This window comes from Micropterus salmoides, unplaced genomic scaffold (genome assembly GCF_014851395.1).
Source record: "Micropterus salmoides isolate LMB-PRFRI ecotype aquatic unplaced genomic scaffold, ASM1485139v1 Ms_hic_scaffold_3, whole genome shotgun sequence".
NCBI lineage: Eukaryota > Metazoa > Chordata > Actinopteri > Centrarchiformes > Centrarchidae > Micropterus > Micropterus salmoides.
Window position 1 is genome coordinate 35,786,158 of NW_024042261.1, and position 20,979 is coordinate 35,807,136.

General features: G+C 38.8%; 1 protein-coding gene across 1 annotated transcript; it reads right to left on the bottom strand.

Annotated features, from left to right (window-relative positions):
- Window positions 1-419: 419 nt before the first annotated feature.
- sae1 (SUMO1 activating enzyme subunit 1) lies at window positions 420-19,887 on the bottom strand. Its single transcript, XM_038692622.1, has 9 exons — window positions 19,687-19,887; window positions 18,148-18,259; window positions 16,846-17,019; window positions 11,415-11,560; window positions 10,057-10,156; window positions 9,298-9,403; window positions 4,934-5,078; window positions 2,061-2,130; window positions 420-688 (listed from the first exon to the last, which is right to left on the bottom strand). The coding sequence occupies exons 1-9, from the start codon at window positions 19,785-19,787 to the stop codon at window positions 596-598; spliced, it is 1,047 nt and encodes a 348-aa protein (XP_038548550.1). The 5' UTR covers window positions 19,788-19,887; the 3' UTR covers window positions 420-595.
- Window positions 19,888-20,979: the final 1,092 nt, after the last annotated feature.

Sequence of the window (20,979 nt, forward strand, 5' to 3'; positions counted from 1 at the left end):
GAAATACAATGTTAGCAATTGGACAGTATTTCTTAGTGGGTAACTATCACACTTTCAGAGTCATTTGATAAGATGTCTTTGCATTTTGACCGTCTTTGTCTAAGCAATGATAAAGAACTCTTGTTTTTTGCAGGTCACAGTGCTGAATGGGCCGCCTGGTGTGAGGGTTGTACTTAGAGTTTTGACAGTTGTAAGTTTGTTTCAGGTAATGTGCCAGTTTGATTGAGCAAAATTATAACTTATTTATTGAATTAAAGTATGATTTGATTATGATGATTTAGACTTTTTTTAATTTTCAGAGAAAACAGGATTCCGATGCAACACTATAGCTGAAGTACCGGATACACCAGATATCAGATGTACAGGCACAAAACAACATGATTGTTTTGTTTAATAAATCCAGAGACCTGGGGCAGAAATCTTTTACAAACGAGTGTTTTATTAGGAAATGTATAAAAAAACTAAAAAACAGTGTACTTGAGACCAAATTAATTTTATGACATAAATAGTCTGACGGAACAAACTAACACAGATACAGAAGTTTGCTGAACTTGTATTTGTGTGTAAAACTGTCCTGTGCACAAGTGTGACGCGTTTAGTTTGGTCCGAAGAAGTCGACCACGCCGTTGCCTTTACGGCCATCGAAGAAGAAGAAGTTCCGGTGTGGAGGGTCTCTTTGGGAGAGAGCCTGAAGGGAAAGACATACGTAGAGAGGAGAGAGATAAATTACACTTTCCAAAACAGTTTTCTTGACAAGAACCATCAAGGTATTTTGAGGATCCCATAGAGAATTCATATCTGAGTCAGTTCGAGTGAAAGTTTCAGTGTACCCACCAGTACGACCAGAAGCTACTATTTTAATGCCAGTTTTCCATTTTTCAGAGCATGCAGACCCACAAAACAACTGTCTGTCACACTTATCAGTGGTTAAATTTCCCGTGTGTGAGTGAAATCAGTCAGGTTCACCCGGCCAGCCGGTCAGCCAGTTGCATAGTGTTTCATCATCATCATCCAGACGGTTTGGCCTTGGCCAATATAATGCAGTCTGATTCTGAACTGTCAGACACTGAACTGAACTCCTGTTTACCTCAGCCAGACGTCACTGCAGCACAAGTGAACTTTTATTCAGCCCATTAGTCCATTTTCTCTCTATTTGTGCATTAAATATTGATTCTGTTTTTATCTGTGACATGAATCTTAATCATTCTAACAACCTTAGTTAAAATCCTGAGTCTTGAATCAAAAACAAAGTCACTAAACAGGCATAATGTGTCTCTAAAGATCCTGTCAATGCAAGAATTCATAGTGAAACCACGTAGAAACCAAGGAAGGGTTGACTGATGTTTTGGTTAGTGAATGGATTTTCATCTAACTTTAAGGAATGATGCATCTTATTAAATCAGCTTTGGGTTTTTTGTTTTAAATTGTACTGGTTAGCCTGAGGGATCAACATAACAATGTGCTGTCAGTGTGTCGAGCATACAGATTGCTTACATATCATCAGTGGTCTGTGTGATGCGTTTGTGTCTTTGAGCTGCTAATATAATTACTTTTTACCTTCTTTACTCTCCAACATCCCCAGAAACCCCACATCGGTGCAGCTCTATGTGAGCTGTTAGTGTCACTGTTCAGTCATATGTTTTTCCTCGGACTCATCCTACTAATGGTCCCCTAATGGGTTTTTTTTTTATGTGGCAATATCAATACGTTTATTATGTTGTTCAGCTGAAGGACAGTATAAATCATTTCCCTTTTCAGGGGCCGCTGCCAGAGCATCACACTGAGTTTCACTGTGGTCACAGTGAAAATGACTTCTGCACAGAGCAGAGTCGCTGCAGTTTTTCTGAAGCTGACCCAGAAACCAGCTGAGTGGCCACCTGTCAGCTGACTGACTCCCTCACACCAGACTGGCCATCTTCATCATTTACTACTGCAGAGTGAAAATCGTAAGGTGCATCAGCACAAACACATTCAGAATGTGTCCTGAAGTTATGATGCTCCTATATTACTGTACACATTTACAGATCGCCTAAAAAGCTCCCTAGTGTTTACATGCTTACCTTGACAACTTCCTGTCCCAAAACTCCTCCCAGGACGGCGCACACTGGAGACATCTCAGAGAAGCAGTAGCTGAGAACAAAAAGTACAGAGAAATATGTGACTAAATAGAAAGTGCGATATTAAGGAACTGAGAAAAAAAACAATCTCCGTCTGGCGCTCTGCCAGCTGATTTATGTGTTTTGCTGTCTGTGAGTCCCTTCAACCCCCCCCCCCTCACACTCTCAGTCACTGTCTTGTTGCTCACCTCTGTCCCCTTTAGAACTGTTACAATTCACCACAAAAATTAATAACTCCACCTGCAGTTTAGACCCCATCCCATCATCCCTAATCCCTGATCAAGACCTGCCTCCAATCCATCATTCCACTCATCATCAAAATCATTAACTCCTCCCCTCACATCTGGATCAGTCCCCACAAAACTCAAAGTTGCAGCTGTCACCCCCATCCTCAAGAAACCTGGTCTCAACCCCCGACATCATGTCCAATTTCCGACCTATCTCCAATCTCCCATTCCTATCAAAAATCCTGGAACGTCTTGTCGCTGCTCAAATTTAAACAACTAACAACCAGTTCAAACCATTTCGCTCTGGATTCCGCTCACAACACAGCACTGAAAGAGCCCTCCTCAAAAATAACCAATGACCACCTCCTCTCCGCCGGCTCCGGTCACCTCACCATCCTAATCATGCTCAACCTCACTGCAGCGTTCGACACCATCAACCATTCCACTCTTCTCTCCCGACTGGAAACTTACTCAAATATCACGGACACCGCACTCTCCTGTCTCCGCTCTCACCTCACCAACAGTTCATCAACATCAATAACTGCACCTCCTCCACTGCTCCTTTGTCACAAGGCGTCCCCCAAGGTTCGGTGTTTGGATCTTCTCCTCTTCATCATTTACATCCTGCCACTCGGTAATATCATACGTAGAGATAGTCTCCACTTCTACGCTGATGACGTCCAGATCTACATCTCCACCAAATCCATCACCACAGTTACCTCTGCAACTCGGACCAACTGCCTCACCGACATACAAACCTGGATGCAAACCAACTTCTTACAATAAATCTGACATGAACATCATCGGCCCCAAATCATTCACAAAAAACACAGACAACTTCAGCCTTTCCATCAACAACTCCAGCTTGTCTCCATCCCGACACAGCTGCAACCTTGGAGTCATCTTTGACAGCGACCTCACTTTTGAACACCACATCAACCATGTCACCAGGACTGCCTTCTTTCACCTCAAAAACATTGCCCATCTCCATCCATTACTCACCTCTGCTGCTGAACCCCTGATCCACGCCTTCATTACATCCATAATTGACTACTGCAATAGCATCCCCTATGGTTTACCTGCTAAAGCCCTAAATAAACTTCAATATATCCAAAACTCTGCTGGCCGCCTCCTCACCCACACACGCATTCAGTACAAAATCCTCCTCCTCACCCATAAAGCCCTCCATAACAAGCCCTCCCTTCCTGCCTCACAGACCTGCTCCACCACCACAATCCCTCCCGTAACCTCCGCTCCTCTGACTCCAACTTCCTCTCACCACAAATCAGGACCAAGCACCTTACCTGGGGCGATAGAGCTTTCACCATCGCAGCCCATTCCCGATGGAACTCCTTACCCATACCCATCCGAGACTGCAACATCATGGACTATTTTAAATCACTTATTAAAACACACCTTTTTAACATCAAATAATGTTATTTTGCACGTGCTGCTGTTTGTTATTTGCCCCTCTTATGTATTTACGCACCACATGTTTTTATCTACTGTTTGTATATTTTATATTATGCTATTTATGTTTTTAATCTGCTTTAAATGTACATAACTTCTGGTTTTACTGTAAAGTGTCTTTGAGTGTCCTGAAAAGCGCTACAGAAATAAAATGTGTTACTATTATTATTATTATAGTTACTGCAGCGGCAAAATTTAACTAAGTGCCTTTTCACTTGACAGTGGAAGTAAAGACGTTTGGGTTAATCACAGTCTGCAATCGCTCCCTCCCACAAATGAAGGTAGATTATGTTAATGTGGAACACTAGTGTGAAAGTGGTTAGGCCACAGACTTTAAATAACATTGATGCACTGCTTCTGTCCGACCTCCACATTGTGGTAATGTGAAAGTGTAGTAATTAAGCTTCTGGTTATTGATCAACAAACTTCCAGGTTTTCTTATATTGTGATAAGATGAAATACATAATTTCATTTAAATAGAAAATCTCAAATTATAAAAGTAGAATTTCGACTATAATACATAACTAATGAGTAAATGGTTGATCTGGAGGACCTTCCAGGCTATAACCATCGTACCACCTGCAGTTAAAGGTTATTGTTGGGGCAGCTGATAACAGCATTGCCATGTAGGTGTCGTTTTGGTCATTTGCAGGTGAAAAGCTTATAACAATAATGATAATAATAACAACAACAACAATAATAAAAACAAGCTGAAATTTTTTAACCGTTATTTAAATGGCATTTCTTTGACTACACTTCAGCCTGCAACCGGTTCTACAGGGGATCCTGCACATATTTCAGGCAAAAGCGTTTACAAAGTAAAAAAGTTATCAATAGCCCCTTAAAGTGGCCCACAGAGGTCAGAGCAGTAGTGTCTACATGCTCACTGAAATACAAGGTTAAGTTTATTTGTGACTGACATACAGGACAAATTGGTGTTACTGGTGTTATGGGTGTTACTGGATCCTGCTGTCAACTTTCAGTTTCACTGTCCTTCTTTCAAGACACGTCAGCACTTTGTTCCACTTTAAGTGTGAATGAGAGTCTATTTCCTATCTGAGCGAATTATCCATTCAGTATCTCACTCGTGTAAAAAAGTCACGAGTAGAAGCTTTATACCTCGTGAAGTCATCATTCAGGAGGTCACTGCTTACTGCCAAGGCCTCAAGGACGTCATCGCGGATCTGTTTCAGGAGCTGATGGTCTTCTGTAAAGGATTGTGGGTCGGGGTCGCGACCTTTGTCTGTACGAAACTTCAACATAACTGTGGAGACGGACGGAAGAGAGGGGGAGAGCAGGAAGCAGGAGAAACAAACAGAGAGAAATAAACGACAGTTGAGGGGCTGGAAACAAGTTTAAAACATTTTTTTAAAGCAATATTTTCCATATCATCTATTGCCATTTATAATTTCATCACGCTTTCAAGTGACTTCCACGGTGAATTATCATCTTATGGAAAGACAACATCTCATCTTGCTGCTCCCTTTGAAACAGGATAAGATCAGTATGTGGTTGCACCATCAACCATTTTATCCGATTAGGCCTACGTTTCCCCCACATCAAATTAAGAGTGTGCATGCAAAGATGCAGAAACACACCTGCACATACTCAGTAAGGAAATACAAGGGTAAAAAAAAAACCCAACCTCTTTCAAGTGTCTAAGAGTCGGCTGCAGGACTGACTGAGAAATAAAAAAATCTGAAGTGTGCAATTTGGTCATGAACAATATTTCAAACAGCAACTTACTTCTCCAACTCCACCACACAGACACAAACATCAACACTACGCCCCCATATTTCCTGTTCGTCCATTAACTTAAACCACATGAGGAAGTCAAATCCTCCCACGGCCATTTCCACCAGCATGGCACACACACACACACACACACACACACACACACACACGAGTAGTGGCGATGAATCATTTTTGCACCTCAGCTCTGCCCTTTATCAGTGAAACTTTGTTAGTAGAAAGTAAAAGACTGGCACAAATGGCATCACACTCAGGTCTGTACGAGGCAGGAAATCAAAACAGAATTTCATAACAGAATATAATAATGTGCACATGGATGGAACAATGATAGTATCTCTAAACCTACACATGTAGTAGTGATAGTCTTCACAGATTAAAGTGGAAGGGAAATATTCGAGATGGCCCTTTATGTCGAAACCTGCATAGGAAGGTCAAATACAATAGGCAACCCCCCCCCACACACACATATAGACACACACACACACATACGCAGCATCTGTACAGTTAGTGAGAGTTCATGTTCATATCTACGTGTTTGTTAAAGCAAAACATGCAAATCTGTTTCAGCTTAGTCCAAACATTTATCTTAAGGAGTCCTCTTTTCCTTTCTTGTATTGTCAGGCTGCCTATAAATTAAAAAAGGGGAATTATGTAGATCAGAGATACTAATGATCACAAGTAAGCAAACACACACACACACACACACACACTCACTCCGCGGTTCAGATCACCCGACTGTTCCTAGTGAGACAGGAAGCAGTTGTAACAGAGGAAGAGCCACTTCCTCATCTGTCGCCCAAAAACAACAACCGCTAGCTCCAATTATAGAAACAGCAAAGGAATAATAACACTGCCTCCTGTTTCAAATTCACTAAATAAAAAAACAACTAGGTGATGTTTCCACTCAGAAATTAGCCTTAAACACGTCAGACTGAAGACAGGGCGAGGCTGCAGTGGGTAGGTGGGTTTCAGAGTGGGGAGTGACTAGACTAAAGGCCATGTGTGCTGGCACAAACCTAAAATTAACCAGACAAAATGTTCAGAATACAAATGTACCTCTAAATTATGAGCAAATTAGCTGTTTAGGAAACAAATCTACCAGACACCCACCGTCATATGACATGTCTGTATAACACTATATTGGTTTAAATTTTTTTTCACCCTGAAAATTAAAATCTGAAGAAAAAACACTTGCCATGTTAGCTTTTCATAAAAATATTTAGTGCTGGGCAACGATTAAAATTTTTAAATCGCAATTAATCGCATGATTTTCAGGTGCAAAATTGAATAATTCTAAAGTAGTGTATTGCACACTTTTAATTTAAATGTACTGCTGTATGTAAACAAAAGTCCAACAACATGTGGTTTGCAAACACTTTAAACAAACAAGGTGCTTCTTACCAGCAGTAAGTAGCAATAAACTATTTCTTGTAAATCTCAACTTAATGTAATCAAATCAGATATTAAACCAAAGCTGTTTGCCACTGCCAGGGAATTACCTTTTATCTAGCTTGTTAAAACAAGTTAGAGTCCAGAGTCCAGTTTTCTTGGGGGTTTTTTTCTGAACAGGTATCAGCAGAAACATTTTTCTTTTATCAGGGAACAGCATAAACAGTCTATGTTCAGTAGCAAGTGTCCCTGTCAGAGTGAGGTGAAGTGGTCGAGCACAAGGTGTAGTGACAAACGGGCGCGTTCCCGTGAAACTGTCGCGGTTGTGCACACGCCCGCCTTCTTGTCGGCGTTAATTTATTAATGCGTTAATGCGAAAATAACACTGACAAATTGCTTTGATTTTCTGGGAATGCATTAATATAATAATTTGAAGAAGTTTTCTTTCTGTTTTATTTTTTACTCATTTTAGTCTTTAAGCTTTTAACACATGAAATCTGGAATATTTCTAATTAAGACATTGTTAAAAGATTTTTTTGGTGGTGTGAGTGTACATGACAAAACTGCTAGTGCCACAATCCACACAAAACGAGGCTGATATCACTTTCTATAACTGAAGTTTGGATATACCAAGAGCACATTATGCCAATTTATCATAGCTTATTTCCTCTGTTCTTATATATGAAAGATACTGTGGTGTATTGGTATTTATGAGATAAAGCCTCCAGCTTGCAATACACCTTCCAAGTCCTCAGATCTTTCCATCAGAGAGTCACTGGCTGATGGACAAAAGGTCACAACATTTTCCTAAACGTTTACATAAAAAACATGAGATGGCCGCACAGATGTTAGACTTTCCAATCACCCTTCATGCTGCCTGGGTACGGGGGTCATTGCTTTTTTAGTCCAACTCCCAGCTTGTTGTAGTAATGCACCGCCATTTTTATTAGATGCACATTTTGCTAAGAATTTCACAATTAGTGGTATATTTTGATTCCTGAATTCTTTTAAATGTGATATAAACTTGCAGAACTGCATTGTTCCATTTGTGACCTATGCGTCCTGCCAAAACTATTGAATTTTGATGATTTACTAAAATGTATGCACAGAAAATAATTTTATAAATTTACAGGGGTGCACCCAATAACCATTTTCTGGTTATTTCCTGTTCTTATATGCTTGTTGTCATGCTGTGTAGGTGTCGGGCTGTTCTCTATTCTACGCTCAGTGCACATGACTGGCCATGGACAGCCTGTGATGGAAACTACCATGTAGTGTGTGGGGATGTTACAGGGCCAGGTGACAGGAGGGACAACAACAACTCTTAAGAGAAGGTCATCAGACACTGTAAATAACCTGAAAAACAGGAAGATACATTTAAGATTTTAAAAAATTCCTTTTGGTTGAATTTTCCTAAACATTTGACGGGACATATACGATTATTCATGTGCAACTCAGTGTAACAATATTCTTTTTTTCCTTTTTCTCCTCAAATTGCTGATTAAATTTTACAAAATCTAAATTCTATTTGTTTTTGTTCTTTTGAAACCCCACAAACATCTTTCGCAAAGGTTGACATCGAACACTTTGCACTTTACTCTAGAACAACATTTATCAAACTTTATGGACATGATTTTCCACGCACGTGCAATGATAGCTTATTAGCCAAATTAGAACCAGTGACTTTGCATGCTCATGGTTTGTGTTTCAGTCCCGCTGCAGGGTTCCTACGCATTTTCAGTTTCAAATTTCTATACCTTTTTAGACCTTTCAGGATTCTTTGTTATATTCGATCAATTCTCTGTATGGAAATTTTGTTTGTGTCTTTCCTCCTACACAGAAATGTCAGAAGACATGTTGTATACCACTAATTTAACTGATAGTTGCACAAACTATAATCTCATAATAAAAATTTAACAAATATGAATTCTTCACAAATATTTTACAAGACCAAAAACCAAAAATTTTGAGAAGATAATTCAAAAATATCACTAAGGAACTAAACAATTGTCAATTCAATTTCAAAACTTTTTAAAACCCTAGAAAAATCTACTTTCTAAAAAGGTTGAAACTATTAATTATCTTGATTATACATCAGTATAAACTGATTATATTTCCACTTAATTGATTAAATGTTGCAAAAGACAAATAATGCCCATAGAAGTTACCAGAGCTCAATTTTTGTTTTCTTGCAAACATAAAAAACCCACCAAAGGTTTTGAATTTACAACATAAACCACAGGAAAAAAAGGGGGAAAATGTCACATTTAGAACCAGTTACCACTAAAACTTCTGTACGTTTACTTGATCAATGATGTTTTATGAAATCACGCTGCAAGTACCGTGAAGTAGGAAGTAGTCCACTGGTGTTCGCTTCAGACCGGCTTTGGCCTTCTCGCTAGTCCAGTCAACCTCCAGTGCCTCCTTCAGAGTGCAGAAAGTGGCCGTCTGATTGGTTGGAGATAAAAAGAAAACTAATGTCAATATGAGGTGAACCAGTAGTGTAATAATTCATTCTTTCCTCATCTTAAAAGACAAATAGAAAGCAATGCGTGGCGGTCACTTGATTAGGGAACGCTATCAAAATGGATTTGTATGGATTTTATGTAAGTGTATATTTATATGCATTTGTAGCCATAAATGCAAAAAAAAAAAAAAAAAAAAAAAAAAAGCAGACAAACTGAGAAAACTGTATTTTAGAACAAATAGAAAAGATTTTGAAAAGATTTATCAAGCAGTCAGGCCAATAACAAACTAGTTCATGTTTGTAAGAAATAGCAGAAACGATGCAAAAGAAATTAATTTTGGATTTGTGAGGGGGAAAAAAAAAATAAGACAACCAGGCCTTACAAAGTGTTTTTCCATTTTGTGTAATTGTCTCAGTATGTTCCACTCCTCCTATCATGACTTACTCAGTTGAGTAACTCCAGCCTTGATTTAAAAAAGGAAGTATTTCATTCACTACCCATGCTGGTGATTTCCATCTATTTGCCTTGAAGACGCGTCTTTATATATGACAGCTATTTATACCAGGTTGGCTGTAGAATAAAAAAATAAAATAAAATTTAGTTGGCTGGGAAATTTGGTCTTCGTCCACCTACCTTTTTCACCATGGTGGTCTCGTTGGGGTCGACTTTGGCTTTCTTTGCTTCAGGACCGTCGTTAGAATTTCCAGTCGGTTTCACCAGTTTAGGTTTCTCCCTAAAAAGAGAAAGTGAAGAGAAAGATACTCAACATTATCAGAAAACATAACTGTCAGTATTACACTGTACATTACATAAACACAAGCACCTGTTTCATTCACTGGAGCTGCAGTGGACCTGATCGAAGTTTTGACTTACACAGATATTCAACTTTCACCGAGCTAAAATACGATTTTAAAGCCACTTCTTTACTGTGTGTGGATTTAAACATATGTGATTACTAAAAAAAAAAAAAAAGCAAAGATTTGTTACGTAATGTCATTAATTGTTAAATGTCAGAGCAAAAAGTAATAGTCTACACTGTAGTGCATAAATGAGTGATTTACTGATATGAGATGAGATACTTTATGGTACTTAGTTACTGTACTATGGTATTATCATCATCATCATCATCATCATTCTGCTGCTTCTAGGATTGGCACTGTGTTCTTCTGCTTTTGGGTTTTTGCTAGATATCTGACAATATGACTGCTTTAAACAACCATTAATATGCATCCGTTACCAAAAGCGCCTCAGACTGGATTTATTTCTCTAGGGAAGGTGGGGTGATTTTAAAATTACCTGCGCTCCTCAGAGATTTTAAATCCTGTGCGTAATTTTTCACTCCCATCCCAGTAATACATACATATCATTAAACTTAAATTAATATGCTGGGTTTTTAATTGCTTAATCCACTGAACTCACCTTGCCTATATACATACAGGCTTTTAATTACTTTACCACGCCAGTCAGTATGAACGCATGATATTTTGGGGCTCATTGTTTCTGCAAAATGAACTAAACAATTGATCTGTGGAGAATCTAACAAATCTATCAATGTGTAGCATGTCCAAATTGACAAAAGTGTAAACCTTTATATTGGTATGCACAATCTAAGCGGCTTAGCACAAGCAGGTGACCCGGTGGGTGTTAACAGGTTTTATACACCCAAAGAACTTCTATTAAAAACCAGATCAGGAGTCTAATTGAGACCTGCGTTTATTTGTCTAAAAGTATAGCTGCACCAAAAGGGACAAGTGTCTAATTGGTACTAGGCTTTTAATTGTTTTACGGTAGTGAATTCACTCTTGTAATTTACATCTCATCCTTGTATTTTAAAGTGGAACTTGCCCTTCTGCTTGATTTTTCGAATCTGTTGTTGTAATGTCAGCTACAAATGCACTGGTTTTCTCATTTTGGCCAGTCCTGCGGATCGTGCAAGCCTAAAATTTCAAGCTAAACACGCCACATTGAATTGCTGCCCAGCCCACACTTACTCAACGTAGTGGTGCTCCTGCCCAAGGTTGCAGAACATGTAACCGTAATAGCCATAGACGTCCCCACAGAAGACCTTGATGTTGCGCTGAGAACAAAGCTGGTCTACTCGCACCATCAGGTCTCTGGAGCAGCCCGTCAGACACACCTGAGGGATAAAAAACACAAATAGTCAAAAAGCCTGGTAAGAGAGGCTGCAGGTACAATTATATTTTATTAAACACTAGCTTTCCCCCTCATTTCTATTTAATGTTTAGTTGACTTTCTTCATCATGCATGTCATTCAGAGCAGTTTTATAACATTATAATCAGAAAAATAATGAAGGAAAATATTAGCCCTGGCATAGGCAAGTTAGAACGACTCAAACTTCACAACTTTAAACTCTTTGTAGAAATAAACAAGAACATGGAGTCCAAAGAGTTCACCGGAGTCAGTCAGAAACAGGTGCAACAGTGTTTTATTCTTTTTCAAGATAAAAAACCTGAGTTATACCTTAGCAGGCCTCAAGGTGATGAAACTGAATTTGCAAGCTGCTGTGGTCGTTTTATATAGCCCTTTTCAAACAATAAGGTATTTCTTTCTGGCATTTTAATGGTGTTTTATTACCCTGATGTCGCTGTTTGCTCTCTCTACAGGCCCCATCATATCTCGATTTGATTCATCAATGTGTTTCACTAACCTTCTCTACGAAGACAGTGCTATTAATTTACTTGTTATTTGTATCACTATTTGCGCCATCCCAGGGTAAATCTAATCCTAAACACCAATTATATGTGGTTATGTGCAAAAGTCCCAGAGGGTAGGCAACTGCACTGTGGGTAGGGTACCGAGGACAGAGCTTCCCTCCTTGCGGCTCCATAGGCTATTCTCGCAGTGCTCACTCTCTCTGCTGGCACACTCGTACACTTCTGCTAAAACACACCTGTCTTTGTGTTGACCGCAGGCAACGTTTTAAAGATATGATCTTATTTAAAATTAAGCACAGCAAAAAAATAAATAAAAATAAGTCCCTTTTTCAGGACACTGAATTTAAAGATAAGTCTGTAAAGATCCAAATAACTTTACAGATCTTTATTGTAAATGGAGTAAACAAGTTTTTCATGCTTATTCAACGAACCATAAACAAATCAATGAACATGCACCTGTTGTCGTTGAGAGACTAACAGCATCCAGACGGTGGGCAATTAAGGTCAGTTATTAAAACTTATAACACTAAAGAGACCTCTCTACTGACTCTGAAAAACACCAAAAGACAAATGCCCAAGGTCCCTGCTCATCTGCATGAACGTCCCTTAGGCATGCTGCAAGGAGGCATTAGGACTGCCGATGTTGCCAGGGCAATAAATTGCAATATCTGTACGGTGAGATGCCTAAAACACTACAGGGAGACAGGAAGGACAGCTGATCGTCCTCGCAGTGGCAGACCACATGGGACAACACCTGCGCAGGACCACAGGGCCGCACCAGATACTGTTTTTTCCATTTCTGTTAACTCGCTTGTCTGTGAAACTTTGTTCAGTTTAGGTCTTTGTTGTTAAATTTTTGTATTAAGTTTGCTGAAAATAAAAGCAGTTGTAAGTGAGAGGACGTTTCTTTTTTACATGCCCTGGTTACAGAAGCTTTGCAAAGCCGGCACTCTTGTATCTTTGTAGTCCACACAGAATATACTGAACAGCAAATTACTACACAGCAATAACCTTCGTCTTAACAAGTTATAGTTTCTGTTGGAGGGAAATTCTGCCCAATTTCAGTAGTAAGTTAATTAATTTAAAACCACTTGCAGGGACACACTGAAATCTATATCTGAAGCATCTGTAACCCAATAATCAACAATGCATTTTCAAAAGTGCATTTAATCTAGAATCCAACAGTTGTGAAGCAAATAGTGTTTAAGAAGCTCCACCCAAATGAGCTACATAACTCCAGAGCCATATTTGTTTTAAAAAAGGAAAGAACACTGTGTTTGACACAGATCCCATTTTTTTAAACTACTGCGCATGTGCAGAGATTGACAACTGTATGCACCCCATCCTGTCAACAAGCAATGTTAACATATTTACAGTAAGACCTGTTATTTTCGGCACCTTTATTCTCAAATTTTAAATTTAATCTCAAATTTAAAAGTATGAAACTAAACTCCCACTGTGTTGGTTTTTTGGGCACCACCTCTTCCTTTACCACTCATGAAACTTTCTTTTGCTGTTATTTGCTCATTTCCGTTCCATTAATTTAACAAAAAAAAAACGCTTGTAATAACAGAAAATATCAAATGATACTGCTGTCTTGCATTTACTCCCTAAGGGACTCCATCAGTAACTTTCAGCCAGCACAACAACAAAGTAACTGAACAGTATCTGGTGAGTTGCCAAACTGACAGAGACACACCTACTGTAGTAGCCACAGCAGTGTTCGGTGATAGGTCACCTCCTTGAGTAAACGTCCAAACAAGGCTAAAGCAAACACAGCCACGCAGTGTACCATAGTGAAACCAGGGTGGGCTGTTGTCTGACTAAACTGACTTGGTGGGCTGGGTTCACCTTATCCTGCTGACCCAGTCCAGCACACCCAAAAACACCCTCAGCTCACTGATAAGACTGATGCTGCATCCCTGGCAGTTTCAGTGAGTCCCACATAGCAGCAGGCAGACCAGGTCAAGGACCAAATAGGATTTTCTTACATATCTATGACAGACTGTAGCGTAGGACCTCACCATCAGAAACATACATAAAGGCTGACTGACACCTTAATGTCCTCATTTCATCAACAACAACAACAAAAAAAAAAATGTAGCGATACATGAGCGATTAACCTCCACCTTTTCCTTCCCAGACATGATTTGCAAGCATTTTTTGACCTGGTGCAAGCGTGTGATTAGAGCATCGGAAAAACAAGGAAGCGAAGGGAGGAAAACAGGAAAGCTGGAATCTCCTGTTAAAAAGAACGGCATTAGAAAGACAAAGAAAACCTATTTGACAATCTTACTGTGAGCCACGTAGTCCTACATAAACACTGCCATATTAGTCAAATTAGAACAACTGGTTGTTTCACATGAGACATTTTTGTATTTGTGGTTTTTTGTTTGTTTGAACCAGTGGAAAAAGGTGACGTCTAGTATTTCCATGCACCAATCACAATTTGACAAATAAAAATCTGAATCTGATGACAGTTACCACTGCAGCCCTGATGAAGCCAATTAGTTGAGCTTTTGACTATTATTATGAGTAAGACAATACTACAGATAACACACTTTTACTGTGTAAGAAACAGAAAAAGGTTGCATATTTATTGGCCTGTCTCGATTTTATTTGTGTTATTTTTCAGTTCCTTCTTACCAGAAACTAAAATGAATCACTGCAGAAAACTAAATTTAGTACTGTAAACATGAAAAGAGCGACTGAGAGAATCAGTAGCGAGTCAGCTGTACTCTGCAAGTAGCCAGATGGACAGTGTGTGTTTTTCTATTGTACTCATCTCTCAGTAATTAGGCCTCTCGTATGAAAAACTGTGACCACACTCCAACCACTCCACTTTAATCACCTTCCATCTTCCCGCTGAGCCACACACTGATACATCTGTGGAAGCAGATAAAAGCGACGACTGGTCTACAGCAGAGAGAGAGAGAGAGAGAGAGAGAGAGAGAGAGAGAGAGAGAGAGAGAGAGAGAGAGAGAGAGAGAGAGAGAGAGAGAGAGAGAGAGAGACCCCCCTCTGTTTTCCTTTTTTTTTATTTCATCTTTTTAAATTGTCCCGCTTTCTCTTCTCCGACACTCTCATCCTCCCTCCCTGTCCTACTAACATCTATCTCATCCTGTCCTCACTTCATTTTGTCCTGCTTCTATCTCCCCCCTCCTCCCGACCCTCACTTAGTCGCCCCAGAGGGAGGAAGACTGCCGACAATTCAGACACAACAAGAGGGAAAAATAATCTCTCGGTTATTCTTCTGATCATATTCAAATACATTCTTGCCTTCGGCGCTGACTTCACTGAGATCCAGCCTGTGTGTGTGTGAAGCTGCCTGTGGAAATTAATGTTTAATGCTGAAGCAACTTTTATCCTGTTGCATAGAAAATTAATACAATCATCAATGTTTTGCTAAATCTAAACCGATCTGCTGGCTTAAGAACAGAAATATAATCATGTTTGTTATAGTGTATTGTACTAATAATGTCATTGTGTTTTACCACCCACGGGAATTGGATTCATACTAAAAAGGAAATCAGAAGCTTCGCACCTTATCAGATGTGCAAGAAATATTATTTTTTCAATTTGCAATTTCACCTTGGTCAGGTGATATTATTAGAAAATACAATGATGTCTAGCAACCAGAGGTCTGTTCTCAACATGGTGACTCTACTGTTTACTTTGAAATACTATAATAGCTTTTAACTTTAACATTGTCCGAGGATGTTCACATCCATATTGGGTAAACAGTGTAGAAATTGCAGCCTCTCTTAATACCTTCTTTTTGAACGGTGCAGCAGGACAATGCCATATTTCCACGCTGTTCAACCAGCCGGCACTTTAACCTCATAGTCATATTTTTCTATCTCAATTTAATTTCAGTTTCAGATCTAATGTCCTCAAACATAGTACAGCAAAAAACGTCAATGTTTAAATACTTGCCTTTGTAGTTACTATGTAGAATTTGTAAGGAAGTACTATGTTGTAGTAGTACATATTTTTACTAACCCTACTTCAAGGTGCCCATGCTTGTTTGTCATTTGTGTTCCAGGTCTGACTTTTCTGTATTGACACATGAATTCAAAGACTTTTAATAGCCAACCAAAGAGATCAGCATTTAGAATTTTCTTAGTGGGTGTACAATTTGTACCATTCTCCACCCACTGAACACTGCTGTAAACATTACAGGACCATATAAGGCAAACACAGGCCTTAAAACAGCAACTGCTCTCGCTATATAATTAACACGGTGATATTATCACAAACAAGTTGTAAGGAAAACATTCAAATCAAGAACAAAATGTAACCATTAATATTGCCTGAAGAATAAAGCTAAACTGATGCCATCGGTGCAGCATTACTTGCAGGTTTTTGGTCCTGAAGCCTCACTGATGATGTACGATATGGACTACAAGTGACATCTAGTGGTCAGTGATATAAGACTGAATGCTCAGGTACACTGTGATGGGATGGGACTGGACCTCATTTAGACAATTGTCCAGGAATGTGTAGAATTACATCACTTGCAAACATTTATCACATATGTTGTGTAAAAGTAAGTAAGTGTGGTTAATTCCTTTAATATGTTTTAACATCTGTTTTTAAGAAAAGGCAGATTTGCTGTTCTTTTAAATCAAATCATTCAAGTTAGCTCTAAATTGTTTATTTGTTGACACTCAAGCAGATTTCAATACCGCTTTAGTTACCCAGTCTCTGTTTGACTGTCTGGAATAAACTTTAATTTCCACTCACCGCATCGAATTGCAGAAAGAAGTCATCTGGTTTGTCTTCGATTCGGTCTGAGTCAGCATGCACCTCCACCATCGGGTTGAGGTTCTGCGCTCGCTCCAGAGAGGCACGGGCTCGATTCTGACCCTGAGCCGTCACCGGAACCAGGAACTGAGCTCGGCATGACTCCACCGACACCTAGTGGGCACACAAACAGGGAATGCATCGCAGGGTGTCAGAATCAGAAATACTATATTGATCCCCGAGGGGAATTTCGCTCACATTGCACTTCAAAGTATAAATACTTTGTAAATGTTTCGCAACTGTCTAGTCGTTTTGACCACTCAGAGCACTTAAACTACACTCACATACTGATAAGAAAGTGCAAACTGCTCTTCAGAAACAGAAAGTAACTCATTCACACACACCGATGGCACAGCCACCAGGAGCCATTTGGGCTTCGGTGTAATAATAATTAATAATCAGTCATTTAGCTCAAGCTTTTATCCAAAGCAACTTACAACAGCTATATATATCAGAGGTCGCACGCCTCTGGAGCAACTACGGGTAAAGTGTCTTGTTGGAACCACCAACCTTCCAGTTAGTGGATGACTGGAAGACTAACCCCTGAGGATTCCCATAAAGGAATAGAAATAATAATATAAATAAGTACACAATCTAAAAATAAATGTATAATTAAGAGTGTGGAAAATGCACAGTATGTAACAGTAAGCTATATAAAAGTATCTGGATGTGATTTAGCTGAAGACAGATAATTGCCCTTATGTATTCTGCAGAGATTTATATCCAATGGGAATTCTTTGTCTTCCATTAATTTAGTTACGCTGGACCACAGACACAAATACATACATGCTATAGATTCAAACACTTGAAAGGGTGATATGAAGCCAGAATTCAGCTGTTATTGCAATGTTACCACAATAAAGTTAAGGGGAAATATCTTGTTTCCTCACTGAGTAGTGAAAGTCATTAAAGACAGTCACCATCTAGTGGACATACAAAAGTACTGCAGATTGAAATTGCCACATAAGGATATCTAAAATTCAATTATCTTTTAGGAGTTATGAACATTTCACACTGATGTTCAGTTGATACCTGAAAACAAAGATTTCTAGATTTAAACTGAAGCTCAAGTCCACTCTGTAGGCGACAGCATGCTCTGATGAGGAAGGAAAAAGAGTTTTCGTATGTGTGTAAAAGGACAGAGGGTGTTGTACAAATTTGTTAAGCTGCTTTGAGGCAAATTTGTTATTTGTAATATTGGGCTGTATAAATAAAACTTGACTTGTGTATGAGCATGTGCACCTGTTCATGATCCAGCAGAGTGAGTGCTTTAACTCCAGCCAGGATCAAGTTCTTGGCCACTTCTGCCCCCAGACCACCTAAACCTGCCAGGAGCACACGGGACCCTCGCAACCTGTAAACAAAAACACATGGAGACAAAATGTCATGTCATTCTGGGCCAGGCAAGAACTACCAGAATGAGGAATAGTTTCTACCTGGATGCTGTCCGACTGATGTGACAGGTTTTGCACCACACCCTACTGCTCTAGAGGTAGTCTGTCCTACTATGATGTTACTAAAGTGAATTAGTGTGTATTGACATTCCATTTTATACATAAATGTATTATGTAATGTTTGAAGGCTGCTCCACACTTTTTATATGTATTTTAGAATTATTATTTTATGATAATATTGAATTAAGTATAGCCAAGGCAGAGATCAAAGTACTAACTTCGTTCTTGGCAGAACAGAGATCCTTGAATCCTCGATGAAAATCTGTTTCATATGTGCCCACTGTAGCGCTGGAATGTGATTTTGAGCCGTTTTGGTTGTTTTTGTAACAAATTAGTTAATAAACTTTTATTTAAAACTGTAGGTCTTATTAAAATAAATTTAACTTTGCGGTAGACATGGCCAACAGATGCTTATATAAACGTGGTGTGGAACATACAGTTAAATCAAAATGAACTACTAATAAGATCAGAGTTTAAGATTAAACAATAATTGAGTGATTTGAAGGTTTGTGTTAGGGCTGGGTGATTTGGCCAAAAATGTTATAATGATAAAAAATGTATTATCATTCAATTTCAATAATTGTATAATCATGATTAATGTTAAATCCTTATTTCAACTTTAAAGGTTGATTTTTGCTCCCGAGTGAAAAACCAGAATCCAGATGCTTAATTGAGGTTTTAAACTATTCTTTATGGTCAGAACAAACACTTTAATGCCAAAGAGTGGATCACTTAACAAATTTGTTTGCCCTCTTGTTTTATTTTCATGCTCTATGTGTTTTTTTATTTTTTATTTTAGCACTTTTCTGTTTTTATCTGTAGCACTTTGGGATAAAGTAATTTACAAATAAAATGTATTATTATTATTATTATTATTAATCAAATCTGAGGTAGAACATTCAAAACAATTATAAAATCTTTTTGTGAACAAATATGGATGGATGGAAAACTGTCCTCAACAAAATAATTATCTTAATAGAAAAATTAAGTGCTGATTCCTTTGTGAAACAAATGCATTAAGTCAAGCATTTATCGGACATTTCTTTTATTATCATTATTGTTCTATTGCCCAGCCATAGTTTGTGTTTTTCATTTACATGGAGCAAAACAAGTGCTGTGTTTCCATATAACTTAAAGCGTAGGCACCCTGTGGCCATTCACTTTATTAATTATAGCTAACGATATTCTCAAGGAATAGTCCACACAATGCGTAGTCTGTTCACAAATCAAAATAACTGCTTTTTAAGTTAAAACTGGCTTAAAGAGGGCAACAACTCAAGCCTTCCGCTGCAGCTATTAGCCTGCCGAGCTAACTGAGCTAACTGACCTCTTCTGGGCATCGAGCCCCCACAATCGGATCTGTCGGTCGTACTGCGCCGCCTCCTCCTCGCTGATGACCGGGTCCTCCTTCTCGATCATATCGATCATTTCAGTTCACTCTATAAACGGGAAATTAGTTGTAAAATTGCGTTAGCCTTTTTTGTGCTGCTGCAAATGTTTCAAACGCCGCGACAGTCCCGCTGAATGAATGGGCGCTGAATGATGACGTGAGCCAGGACGAAACAATGGATTGTCCGTTTTTATTTATTTTTTAAAAACATTATTCTTTCTTTTTAATTTGTCGATGTATTTATTGAAGAAATTTCCCCGATATTTCACCAGACATTTTCTTTCTCGTCATTTCAGTTTTGAATATAACTTAAGATAAATATTTGTTTGTCATTCTCGTTTTAATTTTTAAAATAGCTTGATTCCCAAATAATGTGTCGCTGTTGCTGGCTTGTATTTTATGCACCGGCCATTTAGCCCTGTGGTGTAACCATAGACTGTATAGGTGTAACTTAAAAAAGCCATTTATAGTTATCACAAAGCTTTGGGCCAACAAGTGTCTAGGCTGGGACATGGGTTAATTTTTCCCTGGGTGTAGTCTTTTCCGAACAACTATTCGAGCAGCCATTTTTAAAAGACAGCTTGTTATGTGGCTTCAGATGTTTAATCTAGCACGGACTCTTAAATGAGCAGTCGAACTGTTACTAGTAATAGTTCGCCCTAGGTTTCCCAAGTATTTTACATAAATCCTATCTAGATTGCAACACTGTAGTTTGTCAGGACACATGCAGGCTACAGGAAACTGCATGCATTGGCCTCCAGGATACATGTGTACGTTTTCTATTACAGCGACCAAACTTAGAAAAGAAAATTACCTCGCTAATTAATGTGAGACAGGTGTTTGAGTATTTTGGGGACTATTTTGCCTTTCCCCAAAGGTAACTATAACATTTTATAAAACTGGCACCTCTATTTAGTCCCAAAAGCAAAGCATTTAAGATATTTCAGTAATAATATTTAGTGACGGTGCTTGTGCCCGATTTTGTATTCATATTGTGAGACTGAAGTCAACAGTCAGAACCAACACAGTTAACCTGGGGCAGCAAAAGCTGGTAATTGATACACTGCAAAATTGAATTATGAATAATACACCTCTAAAGAACGTCACCCAAGCACGTCCTGCATATATTTGCCCAACACATTAATCATGTTGTATTTCAGCACAACCCTCTAGAGTCAGATTAATTAGGCCAGGATTTCTAAACAAAAAATGTCAGTCTTGCATACAAAA